Genomic DNA, 21,130 nt, shown 5'->3' on the forward strand with positions numbered 1-21,130 from the left:
CGGACTCAATGCCCATTTCCTGACCGAATAAGCAGACGAACAAACACCCCATTCTGCGGGGGAGGCACACCCCACGTTTACAGAAGCATCACAGCAGATGGTGCCGCCCGGTTCCGGAGCCCCAAGGGCAGGGCTGGGGTTCAGTAGACCGCCCCTCAGAACCCAGCTCACTGCCCGGCTGCTTCCAGCCCTTCCCCAGTCCTCAAACTACCTGTTCTCCCAGCAAGGAATCTGGGGGCACTGAACACCCCAAACCCAACAGGATCTCGTCCCCGGCCGACCTAACCTGCACTCTATCCACACACCCACTTCCCCACAGGGGCAGGCCCTGGCCTCCTCCCTCCCTCCCCTCCAAGGCCCATGCCCAGGGGTCAGCAGGGTTTCTAAACCGGTGCTTCTCAGACACAAATGTGCAACGTGCACACGGCCCCCTGCGCATCCTGCTAAGATGCAGCTTCCAGTCAGGGGTCTGCAGTGGACGAAGCTTCTGCAGTTCTCTTGAGATCCCGAGTGCTGAGGCTGCCTGCCATCTCCTGAGCAGCCAGGTCCTAAAGATCCTCACCTCCGGCCATTGGTCCAGTCCACCTGCACTGCCCCTGCACTGCCTGGACCACCGTCACCTCTTGCTCGGACAACCATAGCGGCCTCCCACCCCCTGGAGCCCCCAGTCCCAGTCTTGCCTTCTCCAATCCATCCTCCAAGGTACTGACCAGAGCCCACACTGCCTCTGCCCGCCCTGCTTTCCTGCCAGCTATGGCCCCACAGCCTTCCAGCCAAAGCCCAAACTCCTGCAACGATGGTTTACAGGATCCTGTGCGACCTGGCCTGATTCACCCAGAGTGCCAAGCTCCAGCCAGATCGAACTTCTCTCAGCTCCTGGGACGCTCTTTCCAAGTCCACTGCCTCAGCTCCTCCCCTCCCAAGAGGGGGGTCTGGGGGTCATCCCAGCTCTTACACCAGAGCATCCTCTGTGAGAGCAGGGGGGACCGCACCTGAGGGCATGCGGGGTCTCCGTCTCCCTCCACTGCGGGAACAGTCCCGTGGGGGGAGGGGACGGCCAGGCATGGGGCTGAGGGCAGACCTAGGAAGGAGCTGCTCTTGGGCCCCTTCAGAATGAGAGACAGGAAACAAGAAGCAGAACTGTATCTCTGTCAGCCTGCTCTGGAAACTCACCTGTTCCCACAGCTCGGAGGGGCTAAGAGGGGACAGCCCCCCACCCCCGCCCACCACCCACACAGCTAAATCAACAAGAGGCTGTTGGTCAGACGCAGCCTCAAGGAGCTCATTTAAAAGCCACCATTTTATTATCAAGTAAGTAATAAACGTGGACCTCTCGTCCCTGCAACTAGCCCTGAAGGCGGGGAGACCTGCAATGACCTCCCAGTGGGGCAGCCAGGATCCGTGCACCAGGGGGGCCCCCTTGGGGCTCTGCGCTCCTAACCACTCAGTGTGGGTGTAGCCACACCTGCCACTCACAGAGTGGGGACGAGACTCAGTGGGTGCTCCTTCCACTATGCCCCATCTCGCTGCTTTCTAGATGCTCTCCCAGGCTTCCAGTGGCTCCCTGCAGCCCCCATGGGGACACCCCCGACCCGACACACCCAGAGTCCCTGTTTGAGGACCCCTGAACCCAGAGCATCACACCTTCGCACGTGCTGGCTCACTTACTACCTGGACTACCTTAAATCCACACCTGGCGACCCAATGAGCTCCTCCTGAGCATCAGAGACCCAGCTGGGGATCACCTCCCGAAGCCTTCCTCAACCTTCCCAGACGGAGACAGCTGCCTGCCCACCCCCACTAGTACCATTCCTTGAGCACAGCTGGTCTAACCCCTCAGTGCTTCTCGGTCAGTCTCCTCCACGCAACTGAGCCCCTGGGCTACGGAAAGTCCCTGTGTCCCCAGCCCCTAGTGCAGCGTCTAACCCAGACCCACGGCACTACCTGAATACCACCACCACAATAACAATGCCACCCACCTGCCACTTAGCAAGGACCTAGGATGGGGTGTTTCTAATATTCATAAGTAAACCAATGTGCCAGGCAGTGAACTATGGGGCTTCATACTCATCATTTCAACGGACACATCAACCACGAGGGTTAGGAAGTACGTTGTTTCTCCTACAGATGTAGAAACGGAGGCTCAGAGCACAATAACATGCCCCAAACCACAGAGCTGGACAGTGGCAGAAGCAAGGCTGAAACCCAGGTCCCTCCTTCCAAAGCCAGCTCTGGGCACTGTGGCCGGCAGCTGGAGGGAAGGGAGCCCAGGCTGCCCTGTGCGCCCAGAAGTATTCCTGTGTCCACCCACCCCAAGGGTACTGCCCGCTCCAGGGCACAGGCACACAGGCAGGCCGCCGCCATCTGAGGGCTGAGCGCAGCCCCAGGGATGCTGTGAGCAGTGCTCTTCACTTAACATTTAACATCCTCAGAGGATGCACAGACAGCCTGGGCAGCTTAGCACGGAGCTCTGGAAAACCGCCTCCTCCTTAGTGAACACTGCCCAAAGCTTTCAGTGGGGTCGTCGATGTTCATGGACTGCTGTGTGGGATGACTTGATGAGAGCCTTGGCACACCATGGCCTGGAAAGCCCTGAAGAATCTGGCCCCCACCAACCTCTCTTATCGCTCTCCCCCACACAGTGCACAAGCCTTGCTCCAGCCACACCCTCCTCCCTGCTACTCCACAAATGCACCAAGCTCCCTTGCTCAAAGGCACCCCAGGGCCTTTGCACTTGCTGTTCCCCCTGCCAGAGATGCTCCAGCCCCAGCCTTTCCACAGCTAACTCCTTCTGACCAGTCAGCTCACAGCCTCAAGTCTCTCCTTTACAAAGGCCTTTTCTGACCACCCTGAGAACAGTCCCTGGACCCTGTGACATCACTGCTATCACTTTACTTCCTGATCCCTGCTGAAATTACTCCCTTTAACTGACTGAAGGACATGTTTGTTACCCCCACTAAAGCTAAACTGGACTAAAGCTCCAACGGACAGGCCTTGTCCATCCCGACCACTGTCAGTCTCTCACACTTGTGGTCTCTCACAAGCCCTGGCGCGGAGGGACACTATAGATGTCGGTAAATAAACCCTCTACAGAGGGAATGCAGTTGTCATCCTAGTGAAAACACACATCAGCAGACCAACAACAGGAAGCTGGGTCTGGAAGCAATCCGGAAGTGAGAGGGCGCCCAGCCGCCCGCGGAGGAGGAGGAGAGCGTAGGAGTGAGCGAGGGCCAGGTTCACTCCAGTTTCCCCACTGAGCATCCAATGGCTCTCCCAGTTGGAATATTCTAGAAATTGAGGGCTCCTCCGTTCTAACCTTCTCTTCTTCCAGCTAAGGAAAATGAGGCTCCTCGAGGAGGGCTGCCACACAGCTAACACCAGGCTCCAAACAGGGACCAAAACTTGCCACCCCCGCACAGCGTGATCACACCTGCTCAGCTGCCCCGTCAGTCACGGGCATCAGCCTCCTCTCCTCCAGTGGAGGCCAAGTTCCCTGAGGACCAGGCCCGAGAGAGCTTGGCATGAGCTGGGCATACAGTGGGCGCTCAGAAAAGCTTTCTGAACAACAGACGGACACTCACTCCTTAGGGAGTCCACTCAAGGAGCCCTGAGGGCCCCAGGCCAGGACCTGACCTTCCCACACCTCACACCAGCCAGCACAGTGCCAGCTGGGCACCTGCTGGGACCTGAAGAAGGAAGGGCCTATGGCCAGCTCACACACTCGTGTACAGAAACGTTCCCAGTTCTTGACCCCTCCCGGGACCTGTGCCCTTGGCAATGACCTTGGGGCTCCAATCAAGAGGTGAAGTTCACGGGGCATCAGCATCACTGTCGCAAGTTCACAGAAGAGAAAACAGAGGGTCACAGAGTGAAGTTCTTTGCCAAAGGTCACAAAGCTGGTGAGTCATGGAATGGGTACAGGACCAAGCTGTGTCTTCCACAATGTCTTCTCCAAGATGCTAACACGTCAAATGCAAAACACTAAGTTAAACAAAGACAAAAAGGTTTCTTTATGGTAAGACTTCTTAGGGTTTCTAACATGCTTTTATGTATTTTGAATCTCCAGAGATGCATTGCTGGCCAAAATTCCGTGACCATGGAATTCTTCTTCAGTGGATTATCCTGCAGAAGTCATGTTCTAAAAAATGCTTGTATAGCATCTCTCCTGAAAAATCTATGTCACGTGTGTCAAACAAGAAAATGTAACCACAGAAGGATCCACAGAACCTTTACTTCAGAGAATCTGTGGCATCGTTATATTCTGCTGTATACCATTACATGGATTTTTCTAGGAACAGGGTCTGTAGCTTTCAGCAAAATCTCAGAGGTATCCAGGACCCCCCAGAAAGGTTAAGAAGCAGTGTTCCACAGAAAGAGGCGTTTTCTGGGAAAGCTTCTATATTTCCTTCAGTAAATTCTATTTATGTGCTTAAAAAGAAGAGGTGAAGTTCATTTTCCCCTCCTTGAATCTGGCCTGACCTTGTGCCTTGTTTTGGCCAAGAGCCTAGCAGGGAGATCAGAGCTCCCAAGGCCCTAGAAACGCTCACCGTGTCGTAGCCCCCGCCTCCAGGACAAGAACACACCCAGGCGGCTGCTGGAGGAGGAGACCCTGTAGCCAGGGCATCCCCATTGCCCAGTTAACCAGGGGCCAAGCAGCCAGAGATGCTGACAGACCTGCAGCCGACCAGACACACGAGGCGCCCGGCCCCAGAACTACAAGCGAAACAGCAGTTACCGCTTCAAGCCACTGCATTCGGGACGGTTTGTTATTCAATAATAAGCGATAAAACTCTTACTTACACATAATGGAATCAGAAAGGAATCAGGAAGACATTTACACTCACAAAGATGTCCAATGCAGCATTATCTACACCAGCAAGAAAACTGGAAATCATCTAAATATTTGGTAAGATTACAGCTCAATATATCACAGCGTAGACGTCCGACAGAACTATTGCATAGTGATCACCAAGGACGAGCCTCTGTTAAACCTGATTTCCAGGTGGGATAGGACATTGGGATTCTGTTTTAAAGATCACATCAAAGTATTTACATACAAAATAACATATCCGGGATTTGCTTCAAAATAACAGGGGAAATAAAACAAAACTGGCCATAAGTCAATAATGGTTAACATTTAGTATTGAGGGGGGCAGGGTGTCCATTTTATTATTCTTTTGTATATGTTGGAAATTTTCATAACAAAAGTGCATAAAAATTAAATTTAGGAAAGATCATTCTAAAGACTGTAGAAGCACAGAATTCGTTTACACTACAATGCTATGTGCAGAAAACAAAATTTAAAATGTTACATTATGTGCAGAAAGCAAAAATCAAAATGCAACATATACAACAGTACAATGATTCCAACACTGCAACTGTTAGAAACAAAAAGGAAAGAGATGCGGCTGGGTGGGGGGTAGACGGATGACTTTATCTCTTCAAATTTTGCTTTCATGATGCTAAGTTGTCTTTACAGAGCACCAAAAATCCCAGGAAAAACAATGCCATCTTTTCATTTCCTTCAGCTGGGGCTCAGCGTGAGTGAGGGGCTGGCTGGCGGGGGTGGTGGGTGGGGGCTGGGAAGGGGGAGGACGCTGCTGGAAGCCACAGGAGACAACTGAGGAAGTCCAGACTTGGCTGCGCTGTGGAGAGGACCCCCAGCCCGCCACCCCAGCTGGCCAGAAGGGGAGGTATCAACCAAGATCAGTCCTTCCCAGTGTAAGGGACCACGCCAGGGGCCCCTTCCTCTGACCGGGTTTGAGATCAGAGATGACACTCTTCTGTAAAATTTATCTTCAGGCAGGAAAAAAAAATTTATTTTGGGAAGAGGGTAATTATAATCAGACCCCTCATGACGTGCTGGAAACCACCTCTGCCAATTCAGCCCTCATCTCCTCTGACCCCCGAAACCGCCCCACAATAGGGTACTGATGCCCCCATTTCACAGATGCGGAAAGGGAGGCGGCTCACCTTCCCAAGGTCAGTCATGCCCTGGGCGCTGGGGCTGAGTTCAGAAGCCAGCTGGTAGGCTCAGGCCCGCCGCACCTGTTGTGCACCTGTCAGTTTCCTTCCCAGACAGCACCTGCCCTGGGGGCTGCATGAATGCAGGGCAGGGGGTAGAGGGACCCTCACACCCCGAGGCCCCTCCCAGCCTTAGGTGGAGGGAGCTCACGCTGTACCATGCCCCCCCCCCCAGTAGAGATGCTATGGACTGAATGTTTGAGTGCCCCCCTAAACTCACTTTGAAGCCCTAACCCCAGATATGACAGTATTGGGAGGTGGGGCCTCTGGGAGGTAATTAGGGTTAGATGAGGTCAAAAGGGCAGAGACCCCACAATGGGATTAATGCCCTCATACAATGAAAAGGCCAGAGTTCTCTCTCCTCACCATGTAGGGCCACGGAGACGGCGACAGTCTCTGAGCCAGGAAGTGGCCTCTCACCAGGAAGTGAAGCGGCCAGCACCTTGATCTTGGACTTCCAGGACTGAGAGAAAGAAATGCCTGTTGTCTAAGCCACCCAGTCCATGGTATGTGTTATAGCGGCTCGAGTGGGCTAAGGCAGAAGGTAAACCACAACCCTGGGGCAAGCCTAGAACCCCAAAAAGAGACGACAAGGGGTCTTTTTCAAGCCTGAGGTATACTAGACAGAAAAGTAAAGCTATATTGGGGCTGGCCCCATGGCCGAGTGGTTAAGTTCACACGTTCCGCTTTAGAGGCCAGGCGTTCACCAGTTCGGATCCTGGGCGTGGACCTACACACCACTCATCAGGCCATGCAGAGGCAGCATCTCACACAGCACAACCAGGACCTACAACTAGAATATACAGTTATGGAAAGGGGGCTTTAGGAAGAAGAAGAAAAAAAAAAAATTGGCAATAGATGTTAGTTCAGGTGCCAATCATTAAAAAAAGAGCTGTATTCACATATCATTGCCTAGACAATGAGGGTTCAAAGTCAGTGTAGGTACTGAATCATCCATAAGCTTTATTTTTTTTTTTTTAAAGATTGGCACCTGAGCTCACCTGTTGCCAATCTTTTTTTTTTCTTCTTCTTCTTCTCCCCAAAGCCTCACAGTACATAGTCCTATATTCTAGTTGGGGGTCCTTCTAGTTGTGGCATGTGGGACACTGCCTCAGCGTGGTTTGATGAGCAGTGCCATGTCTGCGCCCAGGATCCGAACCAGCGAAACCCTGGGCCACTAAAGCAGAGAGCTCCAACTTAACCGCTCAGCCACGGGGCCGGCCCCATAAGCTTTATTAAATGAAAAAAAAGTGAAGCATAGGAAAGCATGGATAATAGGCCATCACTGGTGCAGAAACCAAAAAGGGAGTTGTGCATGCGTGTGTGTGCATGTGCATTTGTACACACTGGCGTGTCATACACATGGGCTTGTAGAGACACAGCATGTGTCTGTGAGAACAGGCAAGAATGTGGCACCACATCTGCCTCCGGGGATCCGGGTCGAGGGTGATGGACACTGCACTGGACGCTCTTTGGTTTGATGTAATTTTTGATCATGTACATTATTACTTTTTAAGAAGTTTTCAGTGGTCTTCACAAGCCAGATGTGAACCAAGACAGACTATGGAATTCCATGTAGACAGGTCACTGAACTTCTTGAGCTTGGTTTCGGTTTCCAGCACTATTTCTATCAGCTGATCAACTGAAAGGACCCCTCCTCGCAGCCTCGCCTCACGTAACAAAACTGACAACCTGACAGCGGGGTCCAAACAGCAGACCCACCGGCTGAACCAGAAGCACTGGGTCACAGATTGGCTCCCCAGGAACTCTGAGCTGAGGGCCCTCAAAAAGGGACTCGGATGGAGGCCACACAGCTAAACAGCAGAATGAGACCTGAGCTCCCTGAGACCTCACGCCACCTCATACAGCCCCAAAAGGCCCCAAGAAGCTACTTTGGGGCTGATAAAGGTCAGGCCAGCCCTGCTGTCCAAAGTGACCACAGCAAAGAGGAGAGCACCGCACAGCCCTCCCTTCCACTGCTTTCCTGCCAGCACTACCTCTGTCTAGCTGCCACCAAAGGCCACACCACTAAAATGAAACACTAGCCTAGGAGAATTCTGGAATACCCAAAGCAGAGGCATCGGGCAGGCAGGGCAGCCACCAGCCTCTCAAGGGTCCTCACTTCCCACTAGTTGCAGAAAGGAACCATGAAGGACCTAAACCCCTAATCAGGCCAACCGCCCGGAGCCTTCTCCCACCTTCAGCCCAGCCCCTCCAGGACTGGGGCCCTGAGGTGTGCAGGCCCGAGTGCGTGGCCACCAGCCACTCACCGTTCAAGTCCTCCCCCTTCCAGGTGGAACTACTCCTGGTGTGTCCTCCCCACAGCCCCCCAGGCCTGCTGGGACGTGGGAGGGCCAGGACAGGCGAGCTGAGCATCCTGAAGCAGCGCTCCCCTCCAGCTCGACAACCTCAATCCAACAGTTTACGGCTGCGAGACCCTCCAGGCTCCCAGTGAAAATACACCTTCCAATTGTTCCCCACGCTCAGGAAGGGGCCAAATGGCCACAGGCCGATGGTGTGTTTACATAACACGAGACCGCTTCCCCCAAAGGACAGTGTCAAAACATCAAAGTTCTGCACAGCACTGGGGGCAGGGACATCAGCCTTCACCCCGGATGCCGGGCGGCCCAAGGCCCTGGAAGACCTCATCCCTGAAGGCAGGATTACACAAGCCCTTCTCCAGGATGCCCACAGCCCAGGACACTCAGCATCTGCCTGTGTCTGACCCGCTGTGGACCATGCCAGGCTCAGGTTTATCTGAGAAAGATGGAGCCAGGGGCCCTGCCTTCAGCTCTAACTTGTGGGCATACTCTTCACTCCCCTCTTGGGAACAGGGCCCAGGCCCTAGAGCCTGTGTACACACCCTCAGGCTGGCAGAAGGCAACCCACCCTCACCCCAACCAGCCACGGAGCCCAGAGCCAGCGAGCACCTCCACCTCCCCCTGGCTACCCAACGGCCATCCCACTGTCTTCAGGGAACAGTTCCCAGCTTCTTGCGCAGGGTGCCCCTCCAGGCACGAGGCCGATTCTTAACAAGGAGGAAATCAGGCCCAGAGAGGGGCCAAAATGCACCCAGGTCACCCATCCCATAAGAGGGAGGTCAGGGTTCAAACCCTACCACTGACTAAAACACACACTGTCCTGGGACACCACGTGGAATCCAGCCCTACCTATGGGGCTTCTGAAACCACGTTCCTCCGCTTGCCCATCTTCCTCCCAGATGGGAGAGATGCTCAAACGCAAGCTCCTGGCAAACAGCTCCATCAGCCTCTAACAGCCCCGACTGCAAACACGAATTAGAGAGTTCCCATTTACTGAGCGCTTACCAAAGGCCAGGCTCTGTGTAAGGACTCAAGCTGCCCGGTGCACCCAAGCTGCGAGACTGTGCCGCTGCAGGCTGGTATTAAAATGCCACTTCAGGTGCAGAAACTAAAGGCTCAGAGAGGTTAAGTCACTGGACCCAAAGTCACACAGCCAGATTGCAGCATGGCTGCCTCCAAGTTTCTGCTCCTGACCTCGAAGCTCTTTCACAAGCACCACCCCCCTTCTGAGGCTGAGGGTCTGCCCAGGTGAGAAGTTAGTAACGAAGAGGCACTGAGGACAGGTCGCTGGAGAAGGGCTCAGACAAAAGGAAAGCCATCCTCTTGTCCTCTGCCTTTGTCTACAAAGAAAATAACCTTCCTGGTCAAGGGCACGGGCTTTGGATTCACACAGACTGCTGTTCAAATCCCACTCCCAGGAGTGACCAGCTGTGAAACTCGGGGAAGGTCACTTACCCTCTCTGAGCCTCAGCTTCTGCATATGGACTGAGAGCCTTAAAGCACAGGGTCAAGCCCGTAGCGGGAACTCCAGAAACAGGAACGACTGTTACTTCCAGGACCGAACTGTCCTTACACCACTGAAAACAATGCCATGCAGGGACGACCTTACCATCTCAATCAAAGGCCGCTGTGCACGTGTGGAGGAGGGCACTGCCACCCTCCTCCAGGCCGGGACGGCCACATCAGCTCCCCCGAGGGAACAGGCACATTCCTCACCAGCAGGGGCACCTCCCAATTTACACCCAAAGGCCTCTGTGAGGCCCAGGGGCTCAGGCCTGGACCCTCTGCCCCAGAGCAGTGAGGAACTGAGCGCCCCACCTCCTTAGGTGCAGTGCACAGCTCGGCTGCCCCCGGGTCAGGGTGGGGGCCGGAGGGGACTCAGGGACTGACTCTGCAGGAAGAACTCCTTCCCGACAGGACCGCGACGCCCCTGCCCAGACCTGCCACAGAGAGGCAGGAACAGGCCTCTGATGGGATGGTCAGAATTCCTTTTCTTTCCAAGGATCCCATAATGAATGTTAGGAATTTAAGAATAAAATCTTAAAGAAAATACATTTTTATGTCATCAAGGCCAGGATCAAATCCAAACTACCTCCCCTACTAGCCCTACCACATGGGGCTGACTCCACATCTTCCTTCCGGGGCTTCGCTTCCCGTGCAGAGGAAATTCCACCTAGAGAGAAACCAGCAGCCTCCCAGCAGCGAACATTCCTCCTAATAGAGATGCCCACGAGCCCAGGATCCTGCACCCAGGGCTCACAAACACCCCCACGGTGCCAAGATATCCATCTTCTCCTCTCCAAGAGCCCCCAGCCCCCTGGGAGAACAGAATCCCCCCTCCAACCTGCACCCCCTGCTACCACCCTCCCCCCCGCAGGTCCCCAGCCCAGCACACTGCAGGAAGAGCCTTCTGTGGCCTCAGGCTGTCCCTGGGGCCGCAGGGGACTCCACAGGGCTCACTGCCAGGATTCCCAGAACCGAAGGGCACCCAGCATACAGCAGGCACTCACTAAACACATGTTGTGTGACAACAAGGCAGGCGGTGCTTTTTAAAAAGCAGATGGCTGGGCCCCCAAGTCGTTCAAGGGGGAGGAGGCGGCCCGGGAACCTGCACTAGGACGGGCACCCCAGGGTGGGGACCTGCTGTTTCCTCACCTCCACACCCCAGCCCTCGACTACTGGATGGAAACAGAGTGAGGGAGAAACGAAAGCGAAACTCCCACTGGGGCATCCACTGTGCACCCACCTACCACCCTCGGCGCTCCCAGGAAGCAGTGAGCATTGTCCCGGTCACTGATGCTAGAGGACCCCCCTCCACCAGAAAAAGACCACCAGTGCCCTGGGCTGGGGGCTCCCACCTGAGAATGGATAAGGCCCCAGGCCCCAGCTTAGTCGGGTAGGAGGGCATGGGAGATGGCCTCCGGAGGGAAGGGGAAATCCTATCATTTGTTAAGCACCTGCCATGCTCACCAGCCCTTGAGGTAGGGGTACCAAGCCCAGTTCACAGATGGAAAAGCAGAGGCTCGGAATGGCCTGCCCGGTCATCTACAGCCAGTCGGGCAGGTCTTATGCTCCAAGTTCACTGCCACGTCATCACCCCTCTGAGCCCAACTGCACAGAGAGGATGCTTGGAAAAGAACGCCTGGATTTTCTTCTGAAACTGGTATCAAGCCAATGATGCCAGGATGTTACATGCAAGACGGAGACAAAGGACACCCGGCTGGGTGGAAACAGTGTGGTCTCAGGAGTCAACCACCATGAGGGTGAATTCCAGCTCTGCCACCCATGGCTGTGTGACCAGGCCAGGCACCTGGCCTCTCCCCGAACCTCAGTCTTCTCATCCAGCAAATGGAGACACGTCACTCATCCAGGAGGGGATATTTCCTATCTGCAATAGTGCCTGGCGCTGGTAGGGTCTCCCTATGCTCTGAAATCAGTGTGAGGCACTGACATAGGAAGGCACCAGGGGGAACGTCAACACGGCCCTTCTGAATGACAAGGGCCACCTGGATGAGCCCCAAGTCCTGGTTTCACGGCTGGGGCTCCAAGACCCGAACGTGCAGATGGCTGATGAAGAGCCAATGGTGTACAGAGTAAACCCCTGACCACCGGCGTCACACCTGGCCAGGCCAGTCTCCAGGAATGTCTCCTGCGCAAAATCTTGCTCCCGTCCAGCCTCAGGATCCACCCTGAAGTGACTCCAGCGCAAACCAGCAGCCAGAGGCAAGAGAGTTTATAAGGACTGCCCAACAGGGCAGCCAGCCCCCAGCAAGCGGGAAGCTGGGTGGCAGCCTGGTGCCCCTGCCCTGCCCACTCCTGTGTGCTCAGGCTCAAACGGGGCAGCGGGGCTGGGTGCCAGACAAGAGGCTCCCAGGGTATGCGCACCGGGGAACACGAGTCCCACCCAGGGGCTCCCAGAGTGACCAGCTGGGGAATCTTTACATCCCAGACACCCTCCCAGGAAACCCCTGACTCGAGAAGGCCCACGGTGGGCTGGCCCCGTGGCCGAGTGGTTAAGTTCTCGCGCTCTGCTGCAGGCGGCCCAGCGTCTCGTTGGTTCGAATCCTGGGCACAGACATGGCACTGCTCATCAAACCATGCTGAGGCAGCGTCCCACATGCCACAACTAGAAGGACCCACAACGAAGAATATACAACTATGTACCGGGGGGCTTTGGGGAGAAAAAGGAAAAAAAGAAAATCTTAAAAAAGAAAAGAAAAAAAGAAAAGGCCGATGGTAAGGAGACCACTGCAGCCTGTTTCATTTGGTGTTCCTCCTGCCTGGCCATTCGGGGGTGAGGCCTAGCAGCGCATCTGGGGAAAGACAGTTTCAGTTTACCAGAAGCAGCATCAGGGCACCTGCTGAAGGAGACTCCCAGAGCCCTTCCCTGGCGAAGCTTCCAGGCGAGGGGTGGACTCGAGGCTGTGTGTGACTCACTCACACCCCAGGTGGTTCTTGTGTTGGGCAAGTTCACTAGCCCGGGGGAAGGTGAATGACGGTTAAAGAGGACCAGCATCAGGTGGGGCTCCCATCCCACCCCCTGGGCACCTGCAGCCCAGCCAGAGCGGAGGGAAAGGTGAGGGCGCCTGGGGCTGGATCCTCACCAGCCCCCGCCACTACCTCCCAAGGCCCAGAATGCAGATTCCTGAATACAAAGGCCAGACTGCGCCAAACCAAAGGGAAGCTCTGGCCTACTGTCCTGGGCCCCAGCGCACAGCTGCCACCTCAGATGTAGGACGGTCCCAGGGCCACCCACCTGGCCCCCCATCACCGTGTCAGGGAACAAGGCTACAGGAGGACACCACGCTGCCCACCTTGACCCGATGCCTAAAGTGGAAACCGGCCTGCCCTTCCCTAGACAGCTGCCCTCGGTCCACATGGAACTCAGGGCTAGGACAGAGGCAGCCTGGGTGCCCCGCATCTAAGCAGCAGACACCGCCCACCCTGTGGGTCTTCAGCTCCTAGAGGAAAGGGCTCTCATTAAATGTCACCTCCTCAGACAGGCCTGACCACACAGTGCTAAAGTGGCTGCAGCCACCCCTGCCACAGCTCTCTCCCCTCTCTGCAGGCTTCCCGGCTTTAATTACACCTTGCAGCATTTTAAGTATATCTGTGTGCAGGTTTACCTTCATCTCATTACCATGCACCTAAGTGCACGAGGCCGGGGACCAGCACCAGCACAGGGCCGGCTGGGGTGGATGCTGGAGATTTGCTAAGGGAATAAAAGCCTGAAGGAATGAAGCCGATGAGCACCTCCCCGCCCCATCTCCCTCCACCCCTGGGGTTTCCTTCCTGGCCCAGAGCACTTGAGTCACAAGTGGCTTTGGCTGAGCCGCACGGACACAGAAAAGGCTTCCAAAACAGACCCGCCAGTTCCTTCACCCACCGGCAGCTCCTCTTTTGAGGTCCTACTGTGTGCATGGGGACGGGCACCGGGTCTCAGCAGTGAACCAACCTGCCAAAGTCTCTGCCTTTATAGAACCAGCTTTTCAGAGGAGAGACAGACAATGCTCAGGCCACCAGCAAGTCCAGAAAGAACGAGCCCAACACGGGGGTCACTAAGGGCTGAAGATTCTGAGAGAAAGGGGGAGAAACAGCGTCTCCCAGGAGCCATCGCAAATCCTCAGCCTGGCACCAGGCATGGGCCCACGAGGCCCAGCTGGGGAGGCACGAGCCACACGGCCAGCTGCTTTCTGAGGGCGGCTTGGAGCAGGCAAGACAAAGCACCAGGGGGATTCATCTGCCAGCCCACGGGAACAGCCTGGCTGCTCCAAAAGGCCCCTCGGTCACAGCTCCGGAGCCAGTGCTGTTGAAAGCAGGGGGAGGGGGTGAGCCCCCCCACAGCCCACCTTGTGACCCTGGACAAGCCGCCCCACCCCAGGCACGGGTTTCCCTCTGGGGACGCCGACACTCTCCCCAGAGCAAGGCCCCACACCCCCGGGCCGGCAGATGGAGAAGGCTGGGGGGCCTGATTCGCACCTGAAGGGGAAGGTGTTTAAGACGGTGGCTTTGCCAGGGAAGGAGCAGGTGCAGCTCCTGAAGCATGAAGTGCTTTCTCAAATGAACCTTTTTAAAAGGGAGGTACCAGAACATTCCCTCAAAAAGCTAGCTTACCAGCTGAATTCAAAACACGAGTTGGAACAGAAACCCTATTTACACCCAGCTGCTCAGGAATTGCATTCCTGACGCCCTTCGCTAAGCATTTACTGAATGCTCCAAACCTGCTAAATCATGTAGGAGAAACAGCCAGTGGGGGCAGGATTGTCCAATGGTTAGGGATGGAGGCGCCCAGCCTGCCACGCAGGTGAACTCAGCTCTGTCCAGGGCCTAAGGCATAGTCAGCCCCCGACAACGTGAATTCAGTCTCACTGTCTTAAGAGAAATGCAAATCAAAAGTACCATTTCACACCCATGTGTGTGGCCAAGATCAAAAACCATTTGTCCACGCACTGCAGAGGGTACGGGTGACAGGCCCTCCCATCGCTGTCATCTGTGAGCAGTGCCACGTCTTTGTGAGCAGTTTCAGAACTGCCATAAAAAAGTAAAATCTCTGTGCCCTTTGACCCCGCACTCACTCATCTGGCAATGGGGTAGGGCACTGACTGCCCTGTCTACACTGACAGAAGCCAACCACAGGGCAAGAAATACAGTCCCTCACTTTAAGAGCTGGACCCCACGGCCGTTAAAGAAATGAGGCAAATGATACGGAGCTGTCTCCAAATGAAGCAGTGATGCGCGACTTCTCCAAGACACGGTCCATACAGTGAGCCCAGGGCAGAACGGTGTGTATGGAGAGACCTGCACACGCGTGTGCCTGTGTTTGCACAGAACACCTACAGAGAGACTGCAACAGGCGTTGTCCCTGAGTGACTGGAACTCGGGAACAAGGAGGAAACTGACAGACTTTTCATTGGGTACTTTGAGTCCTCTCATTTTTTTTTTTAACATATGCATGTATTAAATATTGAGAAAGATAAAGGAAACAATAATTGTCAGCTAATATTATGATTGCTCATGGAGACTCTTAGCATTTTCAGGAAACCCAGCACAAACTCTTCTCAAATCTCCAAACTTACAAAAATCAAAGTATCATCTTGCATTAACATATTTTCTTGGGTTCCCCATCCTTAAAATAGGTGGACAGCATCCCTGCCTCCGGGGGGCTGTAAGATTCGGATGGCCGTGGGTTGAAAGAAGAACATGCGATGCTGGAGGTGGGCAGGCAGGGTAGGCCCCTCCTTAGCCGTGCTAGCTGGCTCCACAAACCCCACACCCCAGCAGGATGATCAGTTAGCACCCATCATGAACTTTAGGGTCACTTGCAAACTGCCCAAACCAAGAACACGAAATCCACAACTGCCAAAGATCCCGGCATGGAGAGGCCTCCACGGGCAGAAGGCCACTCCCCGACTCCCCCAGGACAGCAATGAAAAAATAACAGCAGCCACAACTGACAGAGGCCCAGGCACTTCACACGTCCGGCATATCGACTCCTTTAACGCACACACCAACCCTGAGCTAAGGATTGTTGTTATCCTCACTTTGCAGATGAGGAAACTGAGGCATGGAGGGGAGAAGTCACGTGCCCAGGGTCACAGGCGTAGTCTGCTGTGGAGCCAGGCCTGGTTCCCCGGCGGTCTCATTGACAGACAGCAGTGTCCAGGTGGACATCTTCTCCCACGCTAAGTCCAGTTTACTCCCTCGGAGGCGGGTGGAAGGTGTTTATTGGCAAGGCTGAGTTACGGATCGTCCTGGTGCGCTACAGCAAAGGAAACCTAAGTCGGTACCTCCTCCCACCCCCACACCCCCAAAATGGTGCCAAATCCAGACATTAAGACAGACAAAAAATACCCACCCACAGACGAGCATGACTTAAGCCTGGAAAAGACCCTCCTCCTCCCACTAAGAAGCTCCCAAAAGAATCCCAGCCCAGAAGGCTAAGCCAGCCCAGCAGAAAGCAACCTTTGAGATGCGTTCTTTTAAAGGAAGGAATGTAGGCCCTCAGGGGAAGGGACAGCCTGGAGGAGGTGGCAGCACCCCAGATCCCTGGCATGCCTCCCAGGCCAGGTTACTGTCAACACCACACTCCCAGCTCCACCCTGCTGCCCCCCAACCTCCTGCCTGACACAGGCCCAGAGTCCAGAAGGTGTCCAGTAAACATGAGCCGCAATGGACCCTGGGCCTAGCTCCTCCTGGAGGCACAGTACAAAAGGTCCCCAGCGGTAGTCTGCAATGATAACACGGTCTGAGATTGCTCCATAAACACATTTCCTGCAGGCCTCGTCAGCCCCTCCGGCCTCCAGTTTCTCAAGCACAAGAACCTCACAAACATTCTTCTGCTTCTGGAAGCCCAGTCCTAACCTAGACAAAGAAGAGACACCTAACGAGGAAGCCATGTCCTCCGATGGAGAAGCCTTGAGACTGGGCTCAGGGAAGCCCAACTGACTATGCAAGGCCCTTATACTCCCAAAGCTTCAGTTTCCCCATCCCTCCATCCCTGGACTGCTGAGAGGATTAAGTGAGATGAGGAAACTCATCTCACTGAAGGACTGAATTGAAAAGTCAGCTAATATTACAGTCAAGATGGACAGGGCGAGGTGAAGTTCATGCACTCCGCTTCAGCAGCCTGGGGTTCACAGGTTCAGATCCTGGACACAGACCTACACACCACTCATCAAGCCATGCTGTGGTGGCATCCTACATACAAAATACAGGAAGATTGGCACAGATGTTAGATCAGGGACAATCTTCCTCACCAAAAAAAAAAAAAAAGAAGAAGACTGACAGAAGTTCACCCACATTTTATACCAAAACACTTCAGGAAGTCATGTGCCTTGTCCCTACCTCCTGCAACACAGGTTCGGAGGCAGGAAAGAGAAGAGAGGGAAGGTGAGGAGCTGGAAGACTGACACAGAAAAAGCAAACAAAGGGATCCGGGGTCAGCCAGCATTTCCAAACGGGGTACTGCGGAGAACCAGGAAAATTACAAATTAAAATCACCTAGCATTTCCAACTAACAGCTTTATTTCTTTGCTCTGCCTCTGAAGTCCCTTGTGGGCATGGTGAAAAAGCCAGAGAGAGGGTGTGAGGGAGCTGCAAGGCTGCTCCAGGGCTGGAGAAGGGGAAGGAAGGTGGGAGGGGTAAGAGAGAACACAGCCAGTGCACGTCCCCATGGAGAGGGGAAGAAACAGAGAGTGACAGGAACAAACGGGCCCCCTGACAAACAAGCTGATCAAAGGCCCATCTGTTGACCGGTCCAAGGGCCCGTCCATCAAGGTGCAGCAAGGGTTCTGAAGGGCTGGCCCCTAAGCCTACGTAAGGTATGCAGGCAGGACCGGGCTCCAACCCCTGCTGCTGTCACCAGTGTGCGATGCCCCCTCGGAAAACATGCACTATGCCTGCTGAGGGCACGACTCAGCCACGCAAGGAGAAGTGTCTGCGGGACAAAAGGGCGGCAGCCGGACCCCTGTGAAGATGATGAGGGGACCCCGCCTTACTGTTGGAGATGCCCAAGGAGAAAGCACTGCTTTCTGCGTGGGTCTCAAGGTCGCCTGGTCCAGCCTATTCTAGATGTTAAACAAAAGGCACAAAAGTATCGAAGCCGCGCCATCACGTGCCTGTTTCCCCATCGGTAAAACAAAGGGGCTGGAAGAGGGGATCGTCCACATCCCTTCCTGCCTTAGGATTTTTTACAAGGCCTGACATTCGACTAAACAAGTCCTCGCGATCTCCTCAGGTCATCCTCTCTGGCACTGACGCTGTCCCAAACATTTGGAGCAGGTCATTTTCAAATATCTCTGGACTTTTTCATTACGGAATTTACAGACAATCCACCATCCGTCAAAACAGGAGCGTTGCACGCCCCCACTGCGAACGTCCAAACCACAACACTGTTCATCCACATCAGCTCCTGGGCCACAAAAACCACACCAGCATGCACACCAAACACAGCAACAGCACTGGGCTCTGGCCGCCCTCTCCAGGGTTGGGAGCATGCTGAGCCCTCTATGGAAATGTGGCCACCAGGGGGCACTGCCCCGAAGTCACACAGGAGAGAAGAAACAGAAAAACTCTTTTTGGTATTTTCTTTTCCTTCTTAAGCTTAAGTGACAAAATATCTAAAGCTTCCCAAATGAAAACACAAAGTGGACATCCCGAGGTTCTAGAAGAACCCGGATGCATTCTGTCTTCTCTTTGAAGCCAATATTTTGGCCAGAAGAAGGCAACTAGACTTTGAATGCAACAACCCTTTTAGAGAAATTAATCCTCCGTGCCCGATTTCCCCCTGAATGGATGACATCATAGCTTGCCCTGAACCCACCCCTCAGCTTAAAAGCAGAGGGGGTCCACGAGGAGGGAACGCCAATCGGTAAGTCCAGCATGAGGACTAGCCGCAAGTCTCGGCTGGAACGGTTTTGCAAGAGGCTCCTAATTACTGAGCAAAACATACCAACTAGATGACAAGTCTCATGCTTTCGCTGCAGACACTGGATGACACAAATACAGACAGACCTCAGTAAAAAGGGTGCGAGGTATTAACTGGGATTTCCCAAGTCTCAGGTGACTGCAGGGGCGCCGAACACTAGAACCAGACTTCACAAACCTGTCAAAGGGGCTTCTCCACATTTCTTCCATGTCTAGGGCACCTTTTCCACAAGTGTGTGTATCTGCGGTGGAACGTTCAAGTGCCCCTTTTTAATGTTCCCAAAGTCCTCAGACCCATTTTCAGAGCTCTGGCTGCAAGCTCCTCCCGATTTCCTTGTGAATTCCCAGGCTGCTGGCATGCCCTGCAGACCATGAAAAGCTTGCTTTCTCATGGGCCAGTCGGCCTGAGAGAAGGCAGCCAACTCCATCCTCAGACCAAGGGATGCAAATCCAGAAGACGCTGTATACAAGGTGCGCCCCTCTGGCTGCCGAGAGGAGTGCCCACAGGGCTTGCCAGGGCCAAAGGAACAGCAGGCCCTTGGGACAGACACGAGGGGCACAGAGGCGTTGCCAGCCAAGCCGTGCAAGCCAGCACAGACCAGCCACTTGCTCCACACAACAGGAGATAAGGAAAGCCAATTGTTCAATTACGCAAGATGTTTGGGGACCCAACAGGGACAGAAAGGCAAGTGGGGCCGCTTTTCAAGAATCAAATCTACCAAGTGGAGACACTGCATAATAAAAGGTTTCCACCTAGAGTTTGCAAGAGGCTTGGGGAGCCGGATTCTCTTGGGCTTTCGCTGAGAACAGGATTTAGCGAACAGCTTCTCAGAGGCAAAGCCACAGCTGCGGTGCGAGGTGAGGCATACCTGACCCAAGACTCGAGGCTTCTGTAACGGATTAAGAATGCAATCTTATTAAAACACCCGGAGTCGCCACCAGTGAGCACCAGCGTGGGGGTGGGGGTGGGGTTGGGGGGCCGCCAGATAGAGGAAGGCCATTCTACACCGCCCGCATCCACCCAGCACCTCCTCTGCACCAGCCACTCCCCAGCTGTGGGACCCCAGGCGAGGTACCCCACCTCTCTGCGGATGGATCCCCCTTCTCAGACACGTGGCCCAGATTCACCACCCCCCCACCGCCAATTCTCAAGGCTAGTGGGAGGTTCTAATGAGACAGCAAATCACCACATACATGCCAAGTATTACTACTCGCTTCAAACAGGGTTAACCCAGTGACACGCAATGACAGCTTCAAAAGATGCACACGCCGGGCGCGTAGTAGGTGCTCCACGGACACTGGTGCCTTTCTCCATGAAGGGAAGGGGACGAAGCAAGAAAAATACTCCAGCCCCAAAGTAACCTCCAGCCCCAGGCAGACAGCGTGGATCCCCCGATCTCCCAGGTCCCTCTGCCCCCTTCGGCAGCCTTCCCACCGCGCCCTGGGCGGCTGGAGGCTTCCCCAGAGCCCGGTGCACCTGAGAGCCCTGCTCCGTGCCACCCCGCGCGTGCCGGCCACCGCTTCCCCGAACACAGCCGGCGGCCCCCCACGGCCCCCCGGCTCCTCGGACTCGCTGCCCCGCGCCCCGCTCCTTCCCGTTTTGCTCGAACCTCGCAAAACAGCCGCTGAGGCTAACCGGGCTCGGGCCGGGGTCCCCGGGCGCCGGGGCGCCGTCCCTCCTTACCTGCACAGCTCGGCGAAGGCCTGGAAATTCAGCTTCTTGATCTTCTTCTCGCTCAGCCAGTAGCCAACTCTCTTCCCTTTCAGAAAGGTCTGCATCTTCCTCCTCGGCCGGGGGAGCTGGGCTCCGGAGGAAATCGCCCACAGGCCGAGGCTGGCGGCCGGGGCGCGCCGCGGGCGTGCGGCACCTCCTCCCGGCGGCGGGGACGCGGAGCGGGCGCGGGGCGCGCAGTCCTGCCGGGAGGGGCGGGCCGGGGCGGGGCGGCGCCGGGGGGGAGCGGCGCTCAGCGCGACCCGCCACTGGCTGCGCCGCCGCCCCGCCCCGCCCGCCGCGCGCGGGGCTCCCCGGAGCGCGAGGTCGCGAGCGCCGGGCCGGGCCGGGCGGCGGGGAGGAGGCGGCTCGGCCTCGCCGGCGCCGCCCGGCGCTCGGGGCCCCGCAGCACGCCCTCCGGCGGCGGCGGCGGCGGCGGCGGGTCGGTTCCGCGCTCGGGCTGCGCGCCGCCCCTCCCTCCCGCTCGCCCGCGGGCCCGCCCTCCGAGCCGGGCGCGTGCCCTTCCCCGCGCGCTCGGTCCCCGGCGGGGCGCACGCGGCCGCCGTCCTCGCCCGCCGCCGCCGCCGCCGCCGCCGCCTGCTCCCGGTGCGGGTCCCCGCGCGCGGCCCGGCCCGGCCGCTGGAGCCGC

At 55.7% G+C, this 21,130-nt stretch overlaps 1 protein-coding gene across 1 annotated transcript in view; it reads right to left on the bottom strand.

Moving 5' to 3' along the window:
* ITPK1 (inositol-tetrakisphosphate 1-kinase) overlaps positions 1-20,762 on the bottom strand; it is a 172,532-nt gene extending 151,770 nt beyond the window's left edge. Inside the window, exon 1 of the mRNA XM_070594655.1 lies at positions 20,455-20,762. Coding sequence (XP_070450756.1) covers positions 20,455-20,549 — 95 coding nt within the window. The 5' untranslated portion in view covers positions 20,550-20,762. The remainder of the gene's footprint in view (positions 1-20,454) is intronic.
* Between the last annotated feature and the right edge of the window lie 368 nt (positions 20,763-21,130).

This window comes from Equus przewalskii, chromosome 25 (assembly GCF_037783145.1).
Source record: "Equus przewalskii isolate Varuska chromosome 25, EquPr2, whole genome shotgun sequence".
Lineage (NCBI taxonomy): Eukaryota > Metazoa > Chordata > Mammalia > Perissodactyla > Equidae > Equus > Equus przewalskii.